The 10,832-nt window shown below is 35.0% G+C and overlaps 1 protein-coding gene across 4 annotated transcripts in view; it reads left to right on the top strand.

Annotated features, from left to right (window-relative positions):
* The window catches only part of ANKRD50 (ankyrin repeat domain containing 50), a 39,450-nt gene that overhangs the window by 22,859 nt on the left and 5,759 nt on the right, over positions 1-10,832 (top strand). For all 4 annotated transcript variants that reach the window (XM_061191995.1, XM_061191998.1, XM_061191996.1 and 1 more), the window contains exon 3: positions 6,226-6,455. In XM_061191995.1, coding sequence (XP_061047978.1) covers positions 6,226-6,455 — 230 coding nt within the window. The remainder of the gene's footprint in view (positions 1-6,225; positions 6,456-10,832) is intronic.

A 10,832-nucleotide genomic window follows, 5' to 3' on the forward strand; every position in this document is an offset into this window, starting at 1 on the left:
GGTAATGGATAAAGAAGGCACATATATACAATGGAATGTTACTCAGCCATAAAAAGAAATGAAATTGAGTTATTTGTAATGAGGTGGATGGACCTAGAGTCTGTCATACAGAGTGAAGTAAGTCAGAAAGAGAAAAACAAATACCATATGCTAACACATATATATGGAATTAAAAAAAAAATGGTACTGATGAACCTAGTTGCAGGGCAGGAATAAAGAGGTAGACATAGAGAATGGACTTGAGGATGTGGGGTGGGAGGGCGAAGCTGGGGTGAAGTGAGAGTAGCATCGACATATATACACTACTGAATGTAAAATAGTTGGCTGGTGGGAAGCAGCAGCATAGTACATGGAAATTGGCTTGGTGTTTTGCGATGACCTAGAGGGGTGGGATAGGGAGGATGGGAGGGAGGGGATATGGCGACATGTGTATGCACATGGCTGATTTGCTTTGTTGTGCATCAGAAACTAACACAGTATTGTGAAGCAATTATACTCTAATAAAGATCTAGTAAAAAAAAAATCTTATATTTTTAAGTATTTTAAGTGAATAACAACTTAAGTTTGAAGGCATAATAAAGCTCTACATTTTACTCTTCCTCCCAAAAAAAAAAAAAAAAAAAAAAAAAAAAACAGCACCAGAAATGCTCACCAGAAAAATATTGCCATGGAACAAAAAGAAAACCGTAGCCAAACATATTGTCTTAAATGAAAACATAATTAATGAGCAATTGCCTGACTTAAACAGTTGCATGAAGCAGAGATATAAATGCTTGGAAAAGAGATGGTGAGATAACAGAATGAGATGAAACTTAGCCAAAATATATATGGGGATTTACTCTGTGAAAAGAGAGATATTTCAAATCAAGCCAATAAGAGAAAGATAATTTAGTAAATAGTTTGGGGATAACTGTGGAGCCATGTGGGGAAAAAAATTGGAAACCTAGTTCACATCTTATGTCAAAACTAATGTGATTAAAAAATAAAATTTTCAAAGCTTTTGAAGAAAACGTGAGGAAATGTTTTTTTTAACCTTTAGAGTAGGGAAGTCCCCTCAGAAATGAAACATATAAAACTCAGAATTCATAAAAGAAAAAAGACTGATATGTTAACATATAAAACTCAGAGTTCGTAAAAGAAAAAAGACTGATATGTTATATAAAAGTAAAACAACAGAGAAATTGTACATTTCAAAAAAAAAAAACCCTTAAAAAGTCAAAAGAAAAGTAACAAATGATGGAAAATATTAGCAACAAAATCATTTTCTTAATACTCTCCAAAAAAGAGAAACATTAATCTTTTGGAAAATGGATAAAGGATATGAAGACATAGTTTAAAGAAAAAGAAATATAACTCCTAGACATTTGTAAATAAGATTGACCTCATGATAAGGAAATGTCAATTAAAAGCATAATGATGCCATTTTCTGCATATCTGTGGAAAATAACGTTAATTGCTATAATGGAGGGGCTAGGGAAACAGGCACTCTTACGCAACTGTTGGGAGGATATATTTATATAATTTCTAGATGGTATTTTGACAATATCTGTGAAGATATACCCAGATATGCCCCTTAACCTAGCAACTCTAATCCTAATAATATATCCTACAGATATACTTGTATATTTTAAAATGGTATGTATAAGAATATAGTAAATTTAAACTGAATCATATGAATAATCACATTAAATGTAAATGGTAAATACCCTAATATAAATGGCAGTTTGATTAGATAAAAATGCAAGATCTAATTATATGTTGCCTAAGACAAATACATATAAAGAGACATATAGCTTAATTTTTAAAAAATGAAAAAATATATACCTGACTGTTTTAGCTTACTGCCCTTGGGTTCCTTTGTTTTTGAGGCAGAGATAGCAGTATGCTGATTTTTTTTTTTTTTATTTTATTATATTTATTTTTTTATACAGCAGGTTCTTATTAGTTATCCATTTTATACGTATTAGTGTATATATGTCAATCCCAATTGTCCAATTCATCACACCACCACCCTCACTCCCCACCACTTTCCCCCCTTGGTGTCCATATGTTTGTTCTCTACATCTGTGTCTCTATTTCTGCCCTGCAAACTGGTTCATCTGTACCATTTTTCTAGGTTCCACATATATGCGTTAATATACGATATTTGTTCTTCTTCTGACTTCACTCTGTATGACAGTCTAGATCCATCCATGTCTCTGCAAATGACCCAATTTCATTCCTTTTTATGGCTGAGTAATATTCCATTGTATATATGTACCACATCTTCTTTATCCATTTGTCTGTTGATGGGCATTTAGGTTGCTTCCATGACCTGGCTATTGTAAATAGTGCTGCAATGAACATTGGGGTGCATGTGTCTTTTTGAATTATGGTTTTCTCTGGGTATATGCCCAGTAGTGGGATTGCTGGATCGTATGGTAATTCTATTTTTAGTTTTTTAAGGAACCTCCATACTGTTCTCCATTGAGGCTGTATCAATTTACATTCCCACCAACAGTGCAAGAGGGTTCCCTTTTCTCCACACCCTCTCCAAGCAGTATGCTGATTTTTAACTGCACAGGGGCTCGGTGCCCCTAACCCCCAAGTTGCTCAAGGGTCAGTTGTATATAGAACAATTGAACAACACTATCACCACTTGACCTAATTGACATTTATAGAACAGTCCATCCAACAATAGCACACACAGTCTTTTCAAATGCTCAAACGTTTACTAAGTTAGACATTCTGGACCATAGAACAACGCTTAATAAATTTAAAGGTGTGCAAGTTATACAAAGTATGTTATTTGATCACAATTAAATTTAAATAATGGTAACACAGGAACATAAAATACCTGGGAGGTCCCCAAATATTTAAAAACTATACCACTCACTTCTCAGTAACCTGTTTCAAAGAAGAAATCAAAGGGAAATTATTTTGAATTGGATGATAGTGAAAATACTTGAGGGAAATTCATGACATTAAAGGATTATATTAGAAGTATGAAACAATGATTTCAGTTTGTATTATACGGAACTAGGAAAAGAAGAACACACAACCTGGAGTAAGCAAAAGAATGGAAATAATCATCAAATCCTATCAATTTCACCCACCAAATTTCCCTCAGATCTGTCTACTTCATTCTGACCCTGCTGCTTACTACCTTATTTATAACATTGCTTTTAGATAGACAGTAGACCATCATGGATAAGAGTGTAGATTAGGGGGTGACTGACCATCCTGGTTTGCCCAGGAGTGGGGCGTGGAGGGCATGGACAGGGAGGAGAAATGACTGGTTCTCAGCACTTGATGCTTAAAACTGGTAAAGTCCTAGGCAAACCAGGCTGAATGGTCTACCCTTGTGTAGGTTCTAGAGCCAGACCCTGAACTTCAATCCCTTCCTTGAGCTTTGGATAAGTGACTTCTCCTCGTGTGCCTTGTTTTCCTCATCTGGAAATGGGTATTACAGTAGTACCCATCTTAAAGACTTAATGTGAGAATCAAGTGAGTTGATGCAAATGTGAAGTACTTAAATGCAATAAAGCACTGAATTAAAGTTAGCAGTGATGGCCTTGGTAACAGTAGTTCAGGATGGAGATTGTTTTTTCTTTTTTTTCCCCTTAAATTCTGAGCAGTGGCCTCCTATCACACTCTTTCCTTCTAGACTTACTCTGTTTCAGGCTTTCCTTCAACTGTAGCCAGTTATCGTTCTAAACACAGATATAAACATATCAGTTCCATGCTTAAAGTACTTCACTGGCTCCTTAGTACCCTTAGGTCAGAGTTCACATTTCAAAATAAAGTTTGTAAGGCCCAGCATTTACTCTTTTAGTAATTTTCTTCGGTATGTTGTTCACTGGTCTTTCTCTTCCCCCAGCCTGTGCACGTCCTATTGCCTTAACTAGATTTTTTTTTCCTGTGTCTGTTGCCTTACTCTAGAACTTTCTCCTGACTAAGCTCCTCTCCTAACTTTGCTGACCTCTCCCCCTACCCTATCCTGATCAAAAATAGGTTAGGTGAGGGCTTCCCTGGTGGCGCAGTGGTTAAGAATCCACCTGCCAATGTAGGCGACACGGGTTCGAGCCCTGGTCCGGGAAGATCCCACATGCCGCGGAGCAACTAAGCCTGTGTGCCACAACTACTGAGCCCACGTGCTGCAACTACTGAAGCCTGCACACCTAGAGCCCGTGCTTTGCAACAAGAGAAGCCACTGAAATGAGAAGCCTGCGCACTGCAACGAAGAGTAGCCCCCGCTTGCTGCAACTAGAGAAAGCCCGTGCATAGCAACGGAGACCCAACGCAGCCAAAAATAAATAAATAAATAAATAAAATTTAAAAAAAAAAGTGGTTAAGGTTATGGTCTCTCTCAAGTGGCACTGATTATAGGATATTACTATAGTATATTATGATAGTATATTTTATATGTACTATATATAGAAATATATATATATACTGTATATGTATATATGTAGGTAAATATATAGCACTGGTTTTTCGTCAATCTTCTTTGTTCTCATAGTAGAGGAACTATATACATAAGGTACAATAAAGTAAATTTTCCTAAATTTATAACATTCCTTCTGCCAGGATGGCCCTGCCTTCCCTTTATTGTAAAATTTATTGCAAATTTATTACTATTCCTGGAGAATTTTAATTGATCCTTCAAAACTTAGTTCATCCTGAGCACCTAATATTTGAATGTTTCCCTGACATTTTCTGCCTTTCTTATCTACTTCCCTTGAGTTGATCATTTCTTATCCACTGTGTTAGTAATTTTACTGCTTTTTTTGGTAGCACTGAGCAGCCTACATTGAAGTTATTTGTTTTCCATTCTAGGCTACAACAGTGTGAAGTCTTTACTTCCTATGGGATCTCCTATGGGTACAACACTATGCTAGGTTCTGGGGTTATACTCATGAGCAAGACTGACATAGTCCCTGTTCTTTTGATGCTTAATTCTAAAGAGAGAAATAAGAATTAATGACATTAAGTAAGTTTAACATTACAAACCTGATAATGCTGTGAAAGAGAAATACTTGATGTTGTGAAAGCACATTATAGGGTCTCGGTTTTGAGACAGTGACTCTCAAGCTTACCATTGAAGACCAAGGAGGAGTTAATCACATGAAGAGAGAAGGGAAGCACAGACCAGGCAGAGGAGACTGCAAACCAAAAGGCCCTTGAGTAATTGTATCTAGTAAAAGTCATGGAAAAAGCTAGTATGGCTGGAGGAACATTGTGCAAAGTTTGATCTGCTGCAGTAGGAGCTCTGGAGGGAGTGGCTGGAGGCATGTAGATTAGTGTGGTTCCTGGGTGAACGAGACGACAGCAGTTTGGAGTAGGGTGATGATACAGACCAGGGTGGGTTTGAAGACTTTTATAAAGAAGTATTGACAGGACTTAGTGATACATTGGATCTTGGTTGCTATCAGGATTGAAAGATTAAGAAGAGAGCTGTAGAAAGGATTATCTGCACATTTCTGGTGTTCATAATTAGATGGATTCTGTCCTCTTCACCATTGTATCTTTCAGTACCTCATTCAGCACATGGAATGCTCATGTAAATATTTGTTGAAAATGAATGAGTATTGTTTCAGTTATGAAAAAGTTGCATTCAACTTCAGTATAAATTATCTGAGTAGGAAATGTGTTCTGCAGTGGGATTAAACCTAATAATTTATTCTTTACATTGAAATTTGAGCATACATCAAATGGAATCTAGACTGTAGTTTATCTTTGAAAAGTCTTTTAAAATACAACTTGTGTATGACAAGCTAGATGAAGTGCAGTCATTTTGTGAGAGACATGATGATAAAATCTTCTAAATTCTAGAGAACTCTTGATATCTTTTCTATTACTGAAGTGATCCCCAGTTTCTTTTTCCTTTCCAATACTTTTTAGCTTCGTTATAAACAATTCAAGCTTTTATTATTGATAAAAATTTCAGGAAAGGAATAGTGAAATCTTGTTTCAGGTTCCTACTGCCCTTCTTAAGAATGCTGAATCAATAATACACACACACACACACTTTATTGTGGAAAATGTTGTTATTGGAAATGTGAACTATTTAGGACCAGTATTCTCATTAAAGTAAGGAATTGAAACTTGTACAATAGTTTTATTCTAAAACATTAATTTTTTTCTTAAAACAATATTTATAACCCATAATTCTAGTGTTTGGATAATAAACCTTAATATCATAGCCAATAACATTCAAAATGCTCATATGGATGTGTTTTACAGGTGTGTTCTGCTCCCTCTTTTGGGAATGAAGCCTCCCCAGCAAAGCCTCTATCTGCTTGTGGATTCTGTGGATGAAGGATGTAATGTTACCGAAGGTGAACAGACGTCTACCAGCTTATCTGGGACTGTGGCAGAGCTTTTAGCTGGTCACCACGAGTTCTTTCCACCATGGCTATTACTTCTCTGTTCTGCCCGAAAACAGAGCAAAGCTGTTACTAAAATGTTTACCGGTAAGCGTAATTCCTGCCGTCTTCAAATGTTTTTCATTGATGAACTAAATAATACATGTGGGGCTTCCCTGGTGGCGCAGTGGTTGAGAATCCGCCTGCCAATGCAGGAGACACGGGTTCGAGCCCTGGTCTGGGAAGATCCCACATGCCGCGGAGCGACTGGGCCCCTGAGCCACAATTGCTGAGCCTGCGCGTCTGGAGCCTGTGCTCCGCAACAAGAGAGGCCGCGATAGTGAGAGACCCGCGCACCGCGATGAAGAGTGGCCCCCACTTGCCACAACTAGAGAAAGCCCTCGCACAGAAACGAAGACCCAACACAGCCATAAATAAATAAATAAATAAATAAATAAATAAAATTTAAAAAAAAATCACATTAGGATTTAAAAAAAAAAATACATGTGTTTCTTTCTTAGAGGAGAGTACTCAGTTGAAAATCTGGTCATTGCTTCTGCTATTCTGTCAGCTGTTCTATCTGTTCTATCAGCTGTTTTCAACTGTACTTTTTAAAAGTTGTATTAAAAACAAGCCATAGAATATTTTAAGATCATTTAATAGTACCTTTTGTTTTTTTCAATATTCTTTATCTAGCATCTTTAGTAAAGGTTACGAGTATTTCATGCCATAGTAGCTGCTTTGTATCTGTAGGGCTGCATTTTTAATGCTGATGTGTCCTGATCAGCTTATGGTATTTCTTCTAACTAGACTGAGAGTAGTGAATATGCCTATTTAAAAATCAGTGGCAGTTTCTCTAAGACATTTTTCCTTGTTTAAGAGGAGAGACAGAGTCAACAGCCATTTAGGACACCTCTTGAAGTAGATCCTTTTTTTAACCCTTTTCTGATGTGTGAGAAAACAATCTATACAATGTATAAAAGTACCTGATCAGGTTTTTTTCCTTTACTTTTCTTGTTTCCCGACTCTACTTTTTTACTTTTCTTTTTTTACTACCACAATAAAGTTGTGGTTACTCCTATTAGATTATGTAAAGCCCTTTTTTTCTTTGTGCTATGGGAAATAAAAGGAGCATAAAACAAGGACCGCTCACAGGATTTATAGTGTAATTGGAGAGATAATTAAGTTATTGGTTAATTAGCCACATCACTTGTAAATAGTTCTATACATTTTACAGAATGGTGAAACCCTACTAATTTGTTAAAATGGTTTCCTTTAACCAGATTTATTCCCTCTTTTAGATTCCCTTGCTACTAACTAATAACAGCACTTTTGATTTGATTTCCATTATACTATTCTGTTCTGTTGTTATTGAAAATCTAGTTGATAAAAGTTGGGGGATTAACAGGATAACAGCTAATACTTAATGTAGCTCTTAGTATGTCAGGTCCAGGTAAAGTTAAAGCCCCTTTTGGTCTGTGTCATCCCATTTCTTTCCCTTCTTCATTTGAGACAACCAGTATTATTAGTTTATTTTCTGTCCTTTCAACTCATATTTGTATTCTGTATATTTTTATAGTTCACATAAATGAAACACTGCATACACCATCCTAGCTATTCCCATTTACTGGCTATGTGACCTTATGCAGCTTACCAATATGACCTGTGCCTCAGTGCCCTTATCTATAAAATGAGGATTACACATTCCTATTACTTTCCCCACAGAGTTTTTGTGAGTCTAAATGACAAATTACATGTGAAGCACTTAGAACAATGCCTAGTACATAATAAGTGCTTCATAAGTGTATTGCTGCTATTATTATTATTATCACTGTATCCTTTTGTTTTATAGCATTGTTTTTGAGCCCTATTCCTATTACTACTTATAAACCCAGTTCATTGGTTTTAACTGCTGTATATTATTCCTTCCCATGAATAAATCTCCAGTTTTTCCATTATCCTATTCATGGACATTTAATTATTTCAGTTTTTCATATTACAAAAAATGCTTCATGAACGTACTCGAACACATCTTGTGCACGTGCGCTAAAGGTTTACATTACAAACCTAGACAGAATTACTAGAGAATAGAGTGTGTACATTTTGAGCTTTAGTTAATTTTGCCAAATTGCTATCTAGTGTGCTTGAAATAATTTATGCTCCTGCCAGCAACACATGAGATTTCCCTTTTTCTCTATGTTTTCGTCAGTTCACATTTGTTATTTTCAGATCTGCATTTTCTGCTTTAGGGGCTTGTGCTTGATGTTCCCTCTGACTGGAATGACCTTCTCCTGAACTTCTTACTGTCTTAACATTTCTATCTCTTCTCAAATACCAGTCTCCTGCAGGCTTCTCCGTATTTTTCTATCCGATTTCTATTTTTGCCACCTCAACTACTTAGTCACACACTTTTCTTCCTATGTCTTATTACTGTTTAAAACTGTTTACATTTTACATTTGTTTTCTTACTTGGGTGTCTCCTCCACTGAGATACAGCCTCCATAAGAACAGGAAATTTGCTTGTCTTGTCCACCACTGTATCTCCTCAACATCTAGATCAGAGCTTGGAACAAAGCAAATAAATGAATTTGTGTTTCTTTGAACCATGTCTTGGTGGAAAAAGCAGTGAACCAAGAAGAAGTACGGAGGAACTGAATATGGTCTTGTTCTCTTACCATACTCCTTCTCAAATGTTGTTGATTATTAAAAATGCTGAGCTGTAATAAGCATCAGATCACATCTCCGTTGATGATAGGTTTGGAATTTGGGAGTAAACGTTGAAGAATATTACTAAAGTTATGAATACATATTTTCAAGTTGCTTTCGAAAGATATATGTCATATATTTCTACCTGAGAGTGTTGGTTTCTCGGAACTTCCACCAGTATTGAATTGTATATTTTCATATTTGCAGATTTAGTGTGTGAAAAATAGTATCTCATTTTTATTTATACTTCTTATTTACTATTGAATCCTTCCCCCTTATGCTTAATTTATCAATTTGTCTCTTTTTTTTCCTTTGAATTATTACTTTCTCACCTTTACCTAGGTTTCCTCCAGGGAGTTAGTGATATTCTTATTGATTATTAAGAGGGCTTTTATTTCATATTTTTTTATTCTTTGCAACTATTTTCTTCAGCTTCTTAAAACTAGTAATTCTTTTGAAGTCCATTATATTCACTCTAATGTATTGTCCTTTACTATTGTATATTCTTATTTTTACATTTAGTGATTTTTATTCTTATATATTCTACCGAATGGTGTGAAATAAGACTCTTACCTGGATACTTTATCAAATCACAGATCTTCTCAGCACTGTTTATTAACTCCCTGTACCACTAGTTGTCAGTGCTTCTTTTATCTTAAGTGTAGGCATATGTGCATATATGTTTGTGTGTGTGTTATTGATGTATTTCTAAACCATCTGTCTGCTCTTCTAAACTGTCTGTTGGCATTTTTATGCAACTGTCACATTGGTTTAATATTTTAAATTTTCTTGTACGGTTACTTCCCAGTCATCTTTGCCATCAATATTATTCTAAAATATGTGTTTTTACTTTTATTCCACTAGATTGACTTGAATAGCTTTTTAAAAATTAGAACTACCAATGATGTAAACAAAAAATTATTACATTTGGTTAAATTTAGTAAAAGTTTGACATTTAAAATATGCTTTCATTCTGTCCATGAACATAGCATTTTTTTCACTTATTAAAAAATTTTTTCAGCGTTCCTTATATTATGTCCTACATGTTTCTGCTTTCTACTGATGTTTTAATGAAATATATGGATTTTGAATTGAGATGTATGCATTCCAAATTAGAATTGGCAGGTGCAACTTATCTCACAGGCTTGACATAAGAAGTGTTATGTATGATAAGTACTGGAAGTGCTGCTTTAAAAATAATTGACTCTCAATAAATGTTGATCTCTTATATTTCTTTCAGAACCAAACCAAGAACCAAACCTGTTACTGTGGAGGGTTAGCCTAGATTCTGTCTTAATTACCTCAAGTTTCAATCATGATATCTTAGTTACGTAGGTTTAAATTACAGATATTTATTCATAATAGGCAATATGATCTTTCATGCCAATCATTATCTTCAAGATCACTTCGGAAACTTTAAAACACTGTACAACATAGGTGGTAGTTATTATTTTTTAAAATCCTTTTTATTAGCAACATGCCAGGTGTTTTCCAGCTTAAATTGTTTTAATGAATTTATAAAGTCAAAAGCAAATGAACACACAAAAAAGGTTTGGAGGCAAGTTATCTCATATCACTGATAAATGTAGAATGTTATACACTTCTAGGCATGTTTTAAATTCTTCAGATCAGGAGTGTCTTTTTTTGTAATTAAAATTTATCATTTGAAATTAATTCTGTTGAGACTAATCAGTTATATGTTTAATCAATCAATTGAATGTATGTAAATATATATAATTACAGATTCCATTTTATATAGATTTAGAGGTATGCAATTTG

This window comes from Eubalaena glacialis, chromosome 5 (genome assembly GCF_028564815.1).
Source record: "Eubalaena glacialis isolate mEubGla1 chromosome 5, mEubGla1.1.hap2.+ XY, whole genome shotgun sequence".
Classification (NCBI taxonomy): domain Eukaryota; kingdom Metazoa; phylum Chordata; class Mammalia; order Artiodactyla; family Balaenidae; genus Eubalaena; species Eubalaena glacialis.